Source organism: Trichechus manatus, unplaced genomic scaffold (genome assembly GCF_000243295.1).
Source record: "Trichechus manatus latirostris isolate Lorelei unplaced genomic scaffold, TriManLat1.0 scaffold00100, whole genome shotgun sequence".
NCBI lineage: Eukaryota > Metazoa > Chordata > Mammalia > Sirenia > Trichechidae > Trichechus > Trichechus manatus.
This window is the reverse complement of record NW_004444036.1, coordinates 3,766,962-3,784,057: the sequence shown is the minus strand read 5'-3', so window position 1 is coordinate 3,784,057 and position 17,096 is coordinate 3,766,962. Positions and strand designations below refer to the sequence as shown.

General features: G+C 45.8%; 1 protein-coding gene across 2 annotated transcripts in view; it reads left to right on the top strand.

The window, feature by feature from the left end:
* Positions 1–17,096, top strand: part of SH3KBP1 (SH3 domain containing kinase binding protein 1) — a 407,394-nt gene that overhangs the window by 2,414 nt on the left and 387,884 nt on the right. The window contains exon 1 of one of the 2 annotated variants that reach the window (XM_023737265.1): positions 13,373–13,411. The exons of the other annotated variant lie outside the window; for it this stretch is intronic. Coding sequence (XP_023593033.1) covers position 13,411 — 1 coding nt within the window. The 5' untranslated portion in view covers positions 13,373–13,410. Of the gene's footprint in view, positions 1–13,372; positions 13,412–17,096 lie in introns of those variants that run through there. 2 annotated transcript variants of the gene reach the window in all.

Below are 17,096 nucleotides of genomic sequence, written 5' to 3'. Positions count from 1 at the left end.
CGCCTCGCGCCCGTGCTCCCACCGCGTTGTCCCTGACCAGCCCGTGTCTGACGAGCCGGTCCTCTCGCGAGCTCGTCCCTGGCGAGCCACGCGGACCGGTGGTACCCGCGGGGCGCGGGTGGCGGGGGTGTGGCTGGCTTTTCGGGTGGGCGGGGAGAGCCCCGGCCGGGCCATTTTTCTTGCCCGCGCGTACCCCTCGGCCCTGCGACGCTGGGGTCGGGCGCGGAGGCTCGGCCCTGCGCGACGCTCACGGGGTCGGCCGGGGAGGGGGCCGGGTTGCCTTTGCCCGGGGCTGACGGCGGGCGGGGGACGCCCGGGACCCCGCCTGGCGCGCCGCCCCCGCACCCCTTCCTCCCGGCCCTGACCCTCCTTGCTTGCCTGCAGCCCGGCGGGCTCTCGACTCCGTGATGCTCAAAGGCCACTGCCCACACCCTTCTCTAAGGCTGCAGGGTCAGGGACCTGGAAACGGCGACCTGGTCCATGATTGACTGATCAAACATCAGTTCCAAGTTGGCAACTAGCGGTCAGGCCCCCTGGGTCCCATCTGGTATGGACCCCGGAGTATTGGCGCCACCTTGCCGCCTAGAGGAGTCGCCACTTGATTGGGCAAAGGACTTGTGATTGCCAGGGCTAGTAAACGTTTGGTCCACCCAAGGACTGTTCATTTTGCGGACAGCCAGTCTCGCTGTTTTTCACGCCTCTGGCAGATTGTTTTTGGATGTTTCTAGGCCCAGCATAGGAAGGCTTTCGATTGTAATAAATCATAATAAAGTGAGACCTTTCAGTGTTCAGGTAATAGGATTTGGGTACACCAGTCAGACAATGATAGGCGAGCAGTCATAGGAATGATTATGAAGACAGATGCGCTGGAAAATGGGAGGTTTACCCCAGTCAGGTGTTGACAGGCAAAGTTGAAATCCCACTGATGGGTTATTTGCCAAAAAAACGGTTTTCCTTGTCTGAAGTCGTGATGATCTGATGGCCTCTCAGCTTGCATGTCACTTTTTTCGTAGCGCCTATCTCTGATCGCCACACCACCCCCAGTCTAAATTAGTTCTTCTCTGTTACCCTTTCTCGTATTAGCACCTTTTGGTTTTTTTTTTTAATAGCAGTGTTACATGTTTGTGAGATTTTTTAATGTTTATCTCCCCCACTGAGCTCCAGGACCGTAAGAATGGCGTCTGTTTTACCGGTGCCTGGCACAGAGTGGGACCTAAATAAATATTTTTTGAATGAATGAATGAGTATGAGATCCTCCTACTTTGTGGGAGACAAAACACTTAGCTCACATTCTTGTTTTGCTTTGGCTTCTGATAAGATGAATTAGTTCGTTAACAAAAGTACATAGTTTAAATGCTACGGTTTAGTAATGAATTTGTTTCTCCTGACCTAATCAAAAAGGCTGTTTTGATCACCTTTTGTTTTGGGTGGGTTACTGAGAGGGTCACACAAAAAGAAGTTGTATCTGAATGTCTTCTCCCATGGCGGAGCTACTGTGTGGTGAATTATGCTTTATATATTTCAGTGGGAAGAGGGCTGGGTCCCTTTAAAAAAAAAAAAAAACAGACCTGTTTATCATTTCAGGTCTGAACTGTTTTCGTTATTTAGAACCCCTAAGAAAATCAGAGAGTGCCTCTCCAGTTTACAGTTCCATCAAGTGGAATCTTTTTTTTTTTTTTTTTTTTTTTTACTGTAACCATTACTGAGGGGAGAAAAAGCCAGAAATGGATTTTCATTTATTTTGGGTGTTAATGCTTAGAGGTGATAAAATTAAAATGAACAATGTTGTGTTATTCATAAAAAGGTTCATAGTGGGGTTTAAGATGCTAGTAGTAGTTTGTGGCTAAAGATCACCTACTATTTTCCAGAGCATCTTCAGCAGCATATTTGTGATGAAGTACAGATAGTTAACAATTGCTTCTGTATGTTTTCTGATAGCGTGACCTAACAGTACTGTTTTCTGAAGTACAGACACAGGCACACCCCCCTTCCCAGCCTCCAAGTCTCTCTGGTTTTCAGAAAATGTGTCCAGTTCATCAATTTGATACACTTGCATTCTTACCTGGCCTGATAATGATTTTTCTGTTGATGGATAACACAATAAAACTGTATTATGCAGTCTTTGATCTGAAAAATAACTGAAAAATATTAAATTCCTAGCCCTGAAATGAAGCTGGTTAGTTGTGAAATGATCTCTTACAAAAGGCTGCTTACTAACGTGTCCTCTGAGCTGGAGAGGAGATGCCTATGGTGCCAGGTACAAGGAAAGCTTCTTATAATTGTATAAATATTGTTACAACCTAAATCTGTAGGTAATGAAGGATTTGCAGGCCCAGCAATTGATATTCATTTAAAGAATTCCAGAATAACAACAATTTTTGAACTGTTCTTAGGAATGTATTACATAGACTGTTTTATCTTAAACTAAAGTGAATGTAGTGCGTTGGTTTCCACAAACAAGTCTTGAGATAGAAATGGAAGAAGAGGCTTCCACCTTTATCGTACATGACCTTTGCTCCCTTATGTCCATCATGGTAGGACCAAAACCTTGCTATTGTCCTGCTTACACAGACCTTGGTTGTTTCTTCTCTTATGACTTCAGTTCTTTTTGCATTACTGACATTCTCTTATCCACTCTTGTATTTTTATTTTAAAGTCTGTTGTATACAATAGTCGGTATTCATCCATGTATCCAACAAATGTTTATTGAACGAGTGTGTGCCAGGCATTGTGCTAGAAACAGGAGCACAACACACAGAGACCTGCTGGTGTGGGCTTTTCAGTCTAGTGGAGCAGGAAGACTTTAATGCAGTATTCATAACAGTATGTAATTATAAGCCAGGGTAGGTCTCATGAAGGAAAAGTAGAGAAGGGGAATCTGACTTAGTCCAAAGGGGGTTAAGGATAATTTCTTTGGGGAGATTATGTTTGAGCTGAAACCTGAAGGTTGAGAAGGAGCTGTCACTGTCTCCGTCAGGCCACCAGGAACACACCTGGCGTTGAACAGGCTGGATTGATTTTTCAGTCGAGGGAGAATGAGCACCATGGGGGAACCGTGGGATGTCTCAGCACGAGGGTGGTAGAAAGCACTTTTTCTAGGATTTAGGTGGTGTGTGTCAAGTGATTTTAGGGCAGGTTGAAGGAAAGCAAGGCTTTGTTCTGGATTGGATGCTGTCGGGGAAGCAGGGGTAATTCTATGATTGGGTATCTTAATAAATCTTATCTAGAAAAACAAAACCAAACTTGTTGCCATTGAGTTGATTCCAGTTCATGGCGACCCCATGTGTTACAGAGTAGAACTGAGCTCCATAAGACTTTCTTGGCGGTAATCTTTATGGAAGTGGATCATCAGGCCATTCTTCCACGGTGCTGCTGCTGGGTGGGTTTGAACCACCAACCTTTGGGTTAGTAGCCAAGAGCAAATCATTTGTGCCACCCAGGGACCTCTAAGTCTTGTCTACAAGGAGGGAAACATAGAGTGAGGCTACAGCTGTAATTGCTAAAGAAGCAGCAGTCATGCATATTAACCAGGATTGGGAGATATTTTGGTTATTTTTGTGATTTGGAGAAGGTTCATGTTTTGTCTGTGTTCAGACATGATTACACAGTGCTTCTGATTTTGCCTGGATCTGTCATGGTCACAGAGTGGCCTTGTCTTATATTGGTGTTCTGGGAAACACTTAACGTTCAACAGAACACTTAGACCAGCTGTGAGTGTTGGTCAACTTGTAGCAACACTGAGGCCCAACTGATAGTCCAGGCCAGCTCCCTGATGGCTTCTCTGTTTCTCGGAGTTAACTAAGTGATGAGTGGGGCCAGACAACTGGTGATGGTGGGTGAGGAGAACAGGTTTCTAGGTATATTCTGTGGCTACTTCCTTCATATTGGCCAGCTGTAGCCTGGGGATAGTTCTTCAACATTAAGCAAAGTGGACAAGTAAACGGAAGTGCTATATCAGGTGAAGAGTAACACAGAGCAAGGCAGGGGAGGAAAAAACTGGAATCCTCATGACGTTAGAGAAGACACCCAAAATCAAACCCATTGCCGTCGAGTCGATTCTGACTCAGAGCAACTCTATAGGACAGAGTAGAACTGCTCCATAGGGTTTCCAAGGCTGTAAATCTTTACAGAAGCAGACTGCCACATCTTTCTGCCGCTGAGCGGCTGGTGGGTTCAAACTGCCGACCTTTAGGTTAGCTTAACCACTGTGCCACCAGTGCTCCTTTGTTAGAGAAGGAGAGCCTCTAATTCAGTGGTTCTCAGAGTGTGGTCCTTGACCAGCAGCATGAGCCTCCCCTGGGAACCTGTTAGAGATACAAATTTTCGGGCCCCACCCCAGACCTACTGAATCAGAAACTCTGGGGATAGGGCCCGGCAATCTGTGTTGTAAGCAGGCGGAGAAAACCAGTTGCCATGGAGTCAACTCCAAGTCATGACAACCCCATGTGTCAGAGGAGAACTGTGCTCCATAGGGTTTTCAATGGCTGATTTCTTCTGAGGCACCTCTGGGTGCCTTTCACTTAGCAGTGAGTGCATGAAGTGTTTGTACCACCCAGGGACTCCTCTGGTGTGAGAGCCACGGCTCTACTAGGGCCTCCCTGTTTTAGAGAAGAGAAAGCTGAGGACCATTGTGCAGGATTCACTGAAGAATACCCGGCGCTCTGTTCATAAAATAAAATGCTGTTCTAGAAGTGTCATATGACCTGAGAGAAGGAGGAAAATATGTTCCTAGCTCAAAACAAACCTCTCGTGGAGTTACTAATACAGTACAGTGTTTATTCTCCAGTAAAGCCAGTTCAAGCCAGACCTCCAACACCTGGGCATTAGTGACATCAGCTGGCCGAGCTCAGTGTTAGTAATTTGGACTTTTAGCCAGAGTATCACACAGGTCTTTCCCATCATCTTTCTTTCCCTCCCTCCCTGTATAGAAGAGAGTTAAAAAATATATTGTTCCTGTGCACTGCTGGTGAGAATGTAAAATAGTGCAGCTACTGTGGAAAAGTTTGGCAGTTCCTCAAAAAGTTAAACATAGAACTACTGTATGACCAAACAGTTTCACTCCTAGGTATAGACCCAGGGAATTGAAAGCAGGGACTCAAACAGATACATATACACCAATGTTCATTGCAGCAGCATTCACAATAGCCAAAAGGTGGAAACAGCCCAAGTGTCCATCAGCAGATGAATGGATAAGCAAAATGCGGTATAGCCATACAATGGAATATTACTCAGCCATAAAGAGAAATGAAGTCCTGATACATGCTACGACATGGATGAGAACCTCATAAACATTATACTGAGTAAAATAAGTCAGACACAAAAGGACAAATATGATCCCATTATATGAAATATCTAGGATAGACATGCGTAGTCAAAAGTTGTTAGTGGTTATTAGGGGCTGGGAGGAGAGGAGGATGGGGACCTCTTGTTGAAGGGGTGCTGAGTTTCTGTTTCGGGTGATGAAGAACTTTTGGAAATAGTGGTGATGGTTGTACAACATGGTGAATGTAGTTAATGTCACTCAATTGTACACTTAAGCATGGTGAAAATGGCGATTTTTTGTTATATATTTTGCCACAATAAAATTAAATATGTTATTCACATTATTAGGGGTTTTGATATTTATGACTTTTCTATACTTGATACCTGTATTAGTTTTCTATTGCTGCTGTAACAAATTATCACAAACTTAGTGGCTTAAAACAACACATTTATTCTGGAGGCCAGAAGTCCAACATAGGTCTCACTAGGCTGAAATCAAGGGGTCGGCAGGGCTGCATTCTGAATGCCCTTGGGGAGTATTCGTTCCCTTGCCTTTTCCAGCCTCTAGAGGCGGCCCACATTCTTTAGCTGTGGCCCCCTTCCATCTTCAGAGCCAGCAATGGCCCGTAGAATCTCATGCTGTCTCACTCTGATACTGTCTCTGTCCTGCTTCTGTTTTCCACTTTAATGGCCCCGGTGATTGCTTTGGGCCCACCTGGAGAATCCAGGGTAATCTCTCCATCTCAAGATCAGCTGATTAGCAGCCTTAATTCCATCGACAACCTTAATTCCTCCTGGCCACGTAAAACACCATACTCACAGGTTCCAGGGATTAGGGCCTGGGCATCTTTGAGGGGCCATCACTCTGCCTCTCACACTGCCCTTATGGTGGACTTGGTTTTCCTGAGTAGTCTGGTGTTACTAGTCAACCACCATCTCCCTCCTTGAAAAGATTCCATCTTTGGTTTTCAATTTAGACTTTTTAAATTCTGTTAATAAAGCCGCCTTAATGTTATACCTTGCATTTCTCTTTTTTCTCTCCTCTTGTCTACTTTATTTCTTGAAACAGCTACTTTTTCTTGGCTGTCTTTACCTGCTTAGCCTGCCCTTCACTTGCCAGCACCACTGTCCTCTGCGTGCCTGTGTTTTGGAAACTGCTCATGCTAATGTAACTGATGAATGATCGATCTCCTTAATTGCAAAGTCCACAGTCTCTGACCGGCTTCAGCATTTTTGACTTAACTGTGGCTTGCTTTTGAGACTGTGTGAAACTCTTTTTTTTCCTTGACTTTTAGGACACCCCTATTTACTCCTTGTTTCTCTTTACTGCTCCTTCCTCCTTTGCTGGTTCCTGCACCCCTGTCCACCTCTGGGATGGTACTATTCCTGGTCCTCTTAACATGGAACCTGTGTCCTTGAGTGAGCTCAACCAGTTTGCTGATTCAGGTATCCCCTATTGCTGATGCTCAAGTCTCTATCCCACTCTTGATCTCCATCCTGTGCGTGAAACCTACCTGATTGTAGGTGACACGAGGGCAGGAAGTGCATCTGTCTTGGTCATTGTTCTGTTCCTGTGCCTGGCATATGGTAAGCTTAAGTAGAAGGTGAGGAATAGTGATGAATTTGACCAATATTAGCATATTCATTACTATTCCCTTCCGTCTAGATAATTTCACCCAGGTGTGTCTTAGATACCTCAAACTTAACATGATGGAAACTGAACTCAACCCTGCCTCTTTTACTCACTGTCATTGAAGGGATTGCCATCTTTCCTGTCACTTTTATAGGTACTCTGATGTTTGCCTTGCCTTTTCCTCCTTCCCCTCTCCTTTCTCTCCACCCCTTCCAACCCAAATGTTTCTGGAATTGAGCCCATGTCTCCATTCTTTTGCAAATGCTCTAGATCCTGGGCACCTTAGCGAAGCCTAAGCTTCCTAGTGCTGCTGTAAAAAATGACCACAAACCCAATGACTTAAAACAACACCAATGTATTCTCTTACGGTTCTGGAGGTCAGAAGTCCACAATGGGTCTCACTGGGCCCATATCAAGGTGTCAGCAGGGCTGCATTCTTTTCTGGAGGCTCTATGGAAAAATTCATTCCCTTGCCTTTTCTAGCTTCTAGAGGCTGCCCACATTTCTTGGCTTGTGACTGCATCACTCCGACCTCTGCTTCTGTTGTCACATCTCCTTTCTGCCTCTGACCCTCCTCCTCCCTCTTATAAAGATAGCTGTTATTACATTGAAGTCCCTGGATAGTACAAACGGTTAATGCACTCGGCTGCTAACCAAAAAGCGCCTTGGAAGAAAGGTGTGGTGATCTACTTCTAAAAAATCAGCCATTGAAAACCCTATGGAGCAGTTTTACTCTGCACATGTGGGGTTGCTATGAGACTTGATGCAAGTGGTTTGATGTTTTTTTGGTGATTTCATTAGGCCTAACTGGTTAATCCCGGATAATCTCCTCATCTCAGGATCCTTAATTTAATCACACCTACCAAGTTCGTTTTGCCATGTAAGGTAACATAGTCATAGGTTCTGGGGATTGGGGCATGGACACCTTTGGGGGGCATTATTCAAGCTATCACACCCCCCCATGAAGTGAGTACTGGGTCTCCTGTATTGCCCTGCCTCATTGCCTGGCCTACAGTAAGTGCCATATGTTAATGAATGAATGAGCAACCCTTTTACCTAAGTACTGTTACTACTTGCATTTTTCTGAGGCCGTGGGCTGCCAGGAGTGTGTGAACCATAGACTCCCCTGGGCAAAGCTTGCTGACAGCGGCGATTTGTTGACAGCTCATGATGGCCTGCGTGGCACCACAGTGGATGAAGATGAGGGTAACCTCACAGATGTCACATGGCTTCAATAAAGAATGGCAAGTTTCAAGATAGAAAATTCTCTGCAGCAATGGTTCTCAATTCAGGGTGATTCTGTCCCCCCCCCCACCCCGAGGGACAGGTGGCAATGTCTGGTAAACATTCCACAGTGCAGAGGACAGTCCCCACAGCAAAGAGTGATCCGACCCCAAATGTCAGTCGTGCTGAAGGCACCACAGGGGCTTATTAACACAGATGGCTGAAGGCCCCTTTGCTTACTTTGTCATGAGCCAGTCCAGAGCATAAGGCTTGCTTCTGTAGCCACAGCCTTCGTTTTATGAATGAAGCAAGAAGTGTCTGGAGAGCAGGACTCTCTGGCACTCTCTTTCACCATTTTGTAGAAAGTATCTTAACACAGCTGTTGCCCCATCTTCTGTCAATACCTGCGTCGTGAACCTGCAGAGACATGAGGGCTTTGGGGCACAAGTGGTTAAAGCTGATTTTCTTGCTGTGTCTGGCCCCCCTCGTGTTTTGCTTTCCTGGTGGGATGGGCTGCTAGGCTGGATGACAGGTCCTTCTGCCACTCGCACATTGGTTCTTGGAATTGAAGAGCTGGGAGAGTCCTTGGCAGTCATGGCCCAGGTCATCAGAGGGTGAAACTGAGGCTCAGGGAGGCGCAGTGACGTGGTCTGCTAGCCGCAGAACCGGACTGCCTTTCAGTGTAAATGAACGGGCACTACTGGTCCCTTAGTAGCTGCTCTACAGGCTGTTTCCCTGGTAAGTTTTTACCTAAAGATTAGACTCGGTGCCCTCTGGGGGTTCCTGGACAGTCCAGCTGCTTTGGAGAACACTTGGCAGAAGGCCAAGGAGCCCAGCTGAGATTCCAGAGGAATATAGGAAAAGGGAAAGTATGGCTTTGTTGTTTACCACTTCTGTTTTTTTGGTTGGCTCTTTTCTTTGGAAGGCACTTCATCTTTGCTCTCTGCCACCTCTCTGGGCCATGTACCTTTCATCCTGTGGGAGAATTTTGAATTTCCTTTGATGTCCTGAAGCATATGTGAGTTAGTTAACTTGGGTAACTTTACTGAGAATATTTGAATCATGGGGCAAAGCCCTGCATTGCCAACTGTATCTGCCCGATTCACACGCCGAGGGCTGATGGAGTGCCGTGATTCTTCGGCCCCTCCGGTTGGCAGAGGTGCAGTGGCAACCTGGTTGATTAGAAGTGCTGGATTTGCAACCTGATAGTTAGTTTACAAATAAATATTTCACAGGCAGTTTCATAGTTTCCATTAGGAGACACTTACAAAGCAAAAGGTAGTTTGTGGGCATTAACTCAGTGATAGACTGTTCTTATAGTTAGCCTTATGGAGCCCTGGTGGCGCAGTGGTTAAGTGGTCGTCTATTAACCAAAAGGTTGGCTGTTCAAATCCACCAGCCGCTTCTTGGAAACCCTGTGGGGGCAGTTCTGCTCTGTCCTATAGGGTTGCTATGAGTCAGAATTGACTTGACCACAACGGGTTTGGTTTTAGTTTTTCTACGACTAAATATAAAACAAAACAAAACCCACTGCCGTCGAGTCAATTCTGACTCATAGCGACCCTATAGGACAGAGTAGAACTGCCCCATAGGGTTTCCAAGGCTGTAATCGTTATGGAAGCAGACTATCACATCTTTCTCCCACAGAGTGGCTGGTGATTTTGAACTGCTGACCTTCTGGTTAGCACCCAAGCGCTTTAACCATTGCACCACCAGGGTTCCTTAGGAAGGAAAAAAACACTAATCCTATGATGTTTGTTCTAACTGAACAGTATTCATTTGGCAAGAAAAGCACAGTAAAGGCCTCTTCTTCCTTCCTTCTGGTAGCCAGGGAGTGGTGGGGACACTTGCAGGAGGCTTGTCCATCCCCAGGTGTAGGGGACAGAGTGGCAGGATGAAGTGCTATTGAATTCACATTGCTGTTTTTTCCATAGTGTCTTGTATTAAATACTATAAATATTTAAATATAGTACTCAATTATTTCTTTTACATAACAAATCGAAGTCCTTGAGCACTCAGTATAGTACAACATGTATAACCAAAACCCAAACCCACTGCGGTGGAGTCAATTCCAGCGCATAGCGACGCTATGGGACAGAGTAGAACTGCCCCATAGGGTTTCCAAGGCCGTAAATCTTTACAGAAGCAGACTGCCTCACCTTTCTACTGCGGAGCAGCTGGCGAGTTCGAACTGCTGACCTTTTGGTTAGCAGTTGAGCACTTTAACCACTGTGCCACCAGGGCTCCTTACAGCATGTATAAAACACAAAAACCAAAAAAACCCATTGCTGTTGAATCGCTTCTGACTCATAGCAACCTATAGGACCAAGTAGAATTGCCCTATAGGGTTTCTAAGGCTGTAATCTTTACTGAAGTAAACTGCCACATCTTTCTCCCATGGAGCAGCTAGTGGGTTCGAATCACCAGCCTTTTGGTTTACAGCTGAGCAGTTTAACCACTGCACCACCAGGACTCCTTAAAACATCTATAGACAGTTTAAATACCATCTCCTTAAACTTCAACTTCTTACCAGTCAGCAAATACCAGCCCTTGTGTTTTCTCTGAATTTTTCTGGACTGTTCTAGACTTAGAGGACTTGGGGCCATGTTCTAGGTCCGGTCCTCTGGGGCTGCACCAGTTTTATCCAGCTTCCCCCTTCCCCTGTGTGAAAAGTCTTTAATTAGCTTCAGTCCTATCTAATTATTCCAACTAGTACTTATTTTTGTGCCTGGAGCTAGAAGGAGGTGCTTGAACCTGGTTTTGGGCGAGGGCTGGAAAAGTCCTTCCTTGTTTTGCTCCTCTCTCTCCTTAGCACTGGACTACTAACCAAAAGGTTGGCGTTTCAGATCCACCCAGAGGCACCTCGGAAGTAAGGCCTGGCAATCTGCTTCCGAAAGCAGAAACACCCTATGAAGCAGTTCTACTCTGCACAGATGTGGTCGCCATGAGTCAGAATTGACTCGATGGCAACTAACAACAGCACCTCCTTAGCCAGCTTCTTCATGGATCTCCATTTTCTTCACCAGACTGTTCTGGGTGCTAGCTTCTGGAGGAAATTCATTTGACATGAATGGCTTCCTAAATGGATTATGCTTCTGTTCTATTTTGATCATGAAAAAATACAACTCGAACATAATGGTACAGTTTTTAACCACTTAACCAGTGATTTCTCACTGCCCTTTTTTTTCAACAAAATATTAGCTGGAGACCTGAGTTGTCAACCCAGACACAGTCTGACAATTAGCTCATCAGTGGTACCTGAGGAAGGTTGGGCAGAATAAGTGTTTGTTAATTGATGGTGACTTTTAGCTTAATTGCTCGCTTTGACTGTCAGAAAACAAATGAAAGGAAAGCTACTTGCTGTATGTAATTGGCTTTAATGGGGGTAGTGGTGGTTGTAGGCTGGGGAGAATGGGGGTTGGGGTGTCACTAACTGAAAACATTTTAAAGGGGAAGCAGTTCACATGCTGTTTCATCTGTTTGTTGAGTATAGAGACCATAGCTGCTTTATTGAAAAATTTTAGACTTATTTTTTAAATTTAGTGTTTGGAATAGATTATATATTCACAAGATGTAAAATTCAAAAAGTGAAAAAGGGTAAAAAGTTAAAAATCTCCTTCCCACCCCTGTCATCCAGCTATTCTGTGACTGCCAGTAGACCCCAGTAGACTTGGTATGTTGTTTCTCGTGTGTTCTTCTAGGGAGATTTCATACGTATATCAGCAGATAAGTATTTCTGTTATTTTTTCTCTCCTTTTTACATGGTGTTTGTTCATGATGGGAGAAGTTCTGTCTAGCTGGTGAGTTTGGTTTTTCCTGGGGACATGCACTGGAACCCTGTGCTGTGGTCCTCCCTATCCGACTTTGATGGAGGGACAGCTGTATGTTGAAAGCGTTGTCTAGGAGATTCTGCTGGGCGCTCCTGACTCTCAACTGATCTTACTTCTTCAGTGAAAGAAACCATGTCCTGGATCCTAACCCATCTAAACCTGGGTTCTTAACCAAGCCAGGACCTGTCTTCCTACTTTCACATTGTGAGTAGTGGAAGTCCAACATGGCCTGCTAACCTGAAAACCAAACCAAAAAACCAGACCCATTGCCGTCAAGTCGATTCTGACTCTCAGTGACCCTATAGGACAGGGTAGAACTGCCCAGAGGGTTTCCAAGGCTGTTAATCTTTACAGAAGCAGACTGCCACATCTTTCTCCTGAGAAGCGGCTGGTGGGTTCGAGCCACCAACCCTTCGGTTCACAGCTGAGCGCTGTAACCACTGCGCCACTAGGGCTTCTCAACCTGAAAAAGGGAGGGGTTTTCATGGGGTCACAGGGGTCTCTCATGCAACCCAAGGGTGCCAAAGGAGCTGGGTCTTAAGAAGAGCCTGGAACCAGGGCTCACCAGTTGCCCAGTGTGTCCTCTGGCTCTGGCCATCTCTCCTCTGCCTGTGTCCCCTTCTCTCTGTGCAGATCCTTCACAGGGCACACACTGCTGTTCCGGCCGTTTGTAAAGAGTGATTTGATTTGGTCCAAGTTCCAAATTCCTGCTAGAGAGACTCTGAGTCTGCTGGAGTGAGTGTTCCCCCCTCCAGGAGGTACACCTCTGTCAGCTGTCTGCTCACATCTGTGGGGGAGGGGTGTGCTCAGGTCTAGTCCTTGTGTCGGTGTCAGTGCCAGGTGTGTTCTAGGTGCTGGGACACTGCAATGACCTAGTACCCAAACAAGGCCTGCATATAGTGCCTGGTGAGCTGCCCCAGGGGTGGAGGGGTGCTCCTGGGCCAGGGACTGTGAATGAGGAGGCTTCAAAGCTGTAAACCATATTCCGTGAAAGTGCTGTGTGCCCATTTCTCCTGGTTTTCTCTTGACAAAGGGATGATTGGTGTATGCTGGTGTGGCTTCTCCAGCAAGATAGTGATGGAGGACATTCATTTCGTCTGAGTCCTCCCCTGAGGAAGTGATCCTGTTCGCCCCAGGGACAGTTGTGCTTCCGAGGAACGGGTTTATTTTTACAAACCTTTGAGATCCTAAATTGTGTAATTGAAATAGCTTTCGCCTTTTGAGTTGGCTGCACTTATAAAGTGTAGATGTGACTTTGGTGGCACTTGGATGGGTTGGTGGTAGCACGCGGTGGGGGAAGGGTGCAGTTATGCCATTTTCTGGCTCTTTAGGGAACCTGTGGGTTTTTAAATGGAGGAAGAGATGAAGAGATTGTGAAAAACACCCACAGCCTGGCGAGTTAACCCCTGAGGCTGAGAGATGCTCAAAAAACAGGGAGGGGACTCAGGACTCTCCCTCTAAAGTAAGTATCTACCTCTGCCCTCCCGTCTCTGCTTCTCTGTCCTTCCCTTCCCTCTTTCCCTCCTTTCAGTCTCTCCATTTCCCCCTACACCTCTCACTTACCCTCTTTCTTTTTCTTTCTCCTGCTTTCCTTCCCTCATTTTCTTGCTTTTGCTTGCCCTCTCCCTTTCCCTCCTCTCCCACCTTTCTCTTTGCCCCACCCTCTCCTTTCTCAGCCTCTCCTTTCTCCCTTCCTCCCCATCTCTTGCCCCCCCCTTCTTGCCAGTCCCCTCACTTCTCTGCCCCCTGTGCCCCCATTGCTCTCCCCCACACTGCCTCTCTCCCCACCCTCTTCTCCCATCCTCTCTCCCCACCCTCTTTCCCCTCCCACCTTCTCTCCCCTTCACACTCCCCCAGCCTCTCCCCATCCGCTCCTCTTTCAGCATGCACCCTCTCCCTCCCTACTCTCCCTCTCCCACCTTTTCTCCTTCCCCTTCTTTCCCCACCCCCTCTTTACCATCCCCTCCCCCACTCCCTGTGTCTACACCCCCTCCTTCCCCACACCCCTTCCTTTCCTGCCCTCTTCTTCCTTCCTCCTCTTCCTCCTCCCTTTCTCTCCCCAGCCCCTCTCCCTCAAACATTCTCTTTCTCCCCTCCCTCCCATCCTCTTCCCTCTCCTCCAAACCAAAACCTGCTGCTGTGGAGTAGATTCTGACTCAGCGACCTTATAGGACAGAGTAGAACTGCCTCCTAACCTTCCTTAGCAGCTAAGCGCTTTAATCACTGTGCCACCCTCTACCCCAGATTTCTACTCTGAACCCCCTCAAGCCCCAAGCCCGCTCTGCCAACCCCCTTCCCTCAAACCCTTTTCTCTCCTGCAACCCCCTTCTTTCTCACCCCTCTGGCCCCCAGGATGGTCCTTTAAACCCTTTCCCACACAGTATGGCCCCACGCCTCAGGAGTCAGCTTCTGTTACCGTTTCCTTTTCTCAGTAAAAATTAATCTAGCTGACGAAAATAGTTTATTAGGTGCAATTGACCCTGTGGCAATAGGTTTTGTTGTTTTTTCTTTTTAAGGTCTAAATGGCCACATGAGGAAATGGCAGGGAGTGTGCTGCAGGTCCCCCTGGGGAAGAGGAAGCCTTCCGGGAGTGTGCACCCTATGGGGAGGGTGGTGCTGCCTGAGGGAGGGCAGGAAGAGCCCAGGGGCCTGGAGTGAGGCCAGGGAGGTGGCCTCTTCCGGAGGGATGGATGGGATAGAAGGACTCGACCCTGGTTTAGGTGAGGGGCAGGTTGTAGCATGTTTGTTTCTTATTCTAGCCCCAGTATTCTCTAACCTTTAACAAAAATTTTGTCATAAATATATAGTGACTATATTGTAGAGTTTAGAAAATAGGCAAGAGGCGAATCTGAATTGACCACCATGAGTTGGAATCAACTCACTGGCACACACCACCACCAACACCCGGTACAACCACTGTCATTTTATGTTGGTGTATTTCTTTCCAGGCTTTTTACTGTATGCTTGTGGATACATGTTCATGTACTATATATATCATGATTTTTTTTTTTTTGCTTAATGTCATAGTTATCTTCACAACCATTGTTTTTAGTAGCTGAATGTTTGACTTCATGCATCTTAGTTTACATAACTTTTTCCATCATTTGCACATTTAGGTTGCATCCATAATTTTGATACCATAAGTAAGGATGTGATGAACCTTTTTTTCCTTTTAATCCTTTAAGGTGGTAGGCAGGGCAAAATTTTATATTTATTCTTTGTTTCCATAGCCTCTCAAATGACAGGAATGGCCCGTGATGATGACAGCAAAGAGGAGTTAAGTCTATGGGAAACTATGACATGTGGATTAGCAGGGTACTTCCCTCCCTGTTTTTACCAGGCCTTCTGGATCAAACACCTGCTGAGAATTTGCATTTCTAACAAGTTCCCAGGCGGATCCTAATACTGCTGGTTAGGGAACAATACTGAGAGCCACTAGTAGAGCAGTAGTTCTCAAAATTTATTATACATAAGAGTCACCTGGGGATCTTGTTAAAATGTAGATTCTGATTCAGTGTATCTGGGGGTGGAAGTGTAAATTCTCAGCAGGGGTTCAAACCGGACAAACCGGTTTGAAGCCAGGTGTTTGCTTTCAGCTTTAGGCCAAGAAACTATGTGCTCCTGTGGCTCATCATTCCTTCTACTGTGTATGTGTGTTGTGTGCCTTGGGTGTATGGTGTGTGTGTGGTGTGCGTGTGTGAGTGAGGGAGAGAGACAGAGACACACACTCCCATCTAAACGAAACTGTCTGTGGGACTTCCCTGTTCTGCAGCTGTACCGGTTCCATTGCACCATTTTGACATGATGAATGTTGGGCTAGTGTTCAGGTGTGATGTGCTAGGGGATGTGCAGTGAGAGGCGAATCCCTTGGGGGTTTGCTTTCTTTTCTTTCTTTTTTTCCCCTCCCTCCTTCCACTTTCACCATCGAACTGGCATTTAAAGGAACTTGGTTCCCCATCACCCAAGGGAAAGCTGTATCCTGAAGGGCCAGGGTCATTGATGTGTCCTTATATTTGGCTGGGATCTGGGTCCAAGCACCGGGCTGATGAGGGAAAGATTGTGGCTAGGAACCCCAGGATCAAGTCTGAAAGAAACATCTCAAAGCCTTGCCTTCCTTTTTTTTTGGCTTAGCAAGGATTTATTGAACATCTACTGTATACGAAGCATGGGCACTAAGAATTGTCAGGAATGGATGAATGCTAAGGAATTAGGAGATAAAGTTCCTGTTCATAAATAAAAGAAAACACATATGGGTTAAATGACCAATTGTAGAAGAATGTATCTGTGCATGCTAAATGTCATCCAAGTACAAACTGAATGCACAAGGCCAAGAGATAGCAGCGTCAAAGTGATCGAGACCTCCCTCGATGCTTACATAAAAACCATGAACGGATCCTTCAGAAAGGTGCAAGTATTGCTCACTTAACAAACTTAGAGGATGTTCATTTTCACTAGCAATCAAGGGGATGCAAAGCAGTCCAATGACACTGATACACTAGTCCCCTCTATCACATTGGCAACTTTTCTTTCTAAGGAAGCTCACACCGGGTGCAGGCAAGGCCTTCTTGACAGCACTGTATAAAGTATTCATTCCTCAGCCACCAAGTATATGCCAGATGTAAACTCATGTACCTGGCAAAAAGTAGTTGAATATTTATGACGTCCTCTAAGGGGCAAGATTCTGTGAAAGTTCGTAAATTCATTATAATAAAGGTTAGAAAGCATTGGTAGTTAATGTGTACCATGTACTTTCTCCCTTTGCTACATTTTAAAGTTGTGAAAGTAACCTGCCTAGCATTTGTAGGACAAACAGATTGAGTGACTCAATCCTGCTATATACTGGAATTCAGTGAAATTCTAGAAGTGTTTATTGAGTGCCCCTTAAGTGTAAGATCTGATAACCAGAGGATATCAAAGATCTCTAAACTTTCTCTCAAATGATACATTTTAGTTAACTTTCATTTCCCTAATTGAGGAGAGTTTGTGATATGGCTATTTCATGAACTACACAATGAAATAAACAGCTAAACCAAAGGGTATTTGTTTGAACAAGTTCTGTTTATCCGGAAAGAAGGAAAGGGCTGCATTTTAAGAACACACATCAAGTTAGAAGACAACTTTCTGAGACATAACAATGTTTATAGTCG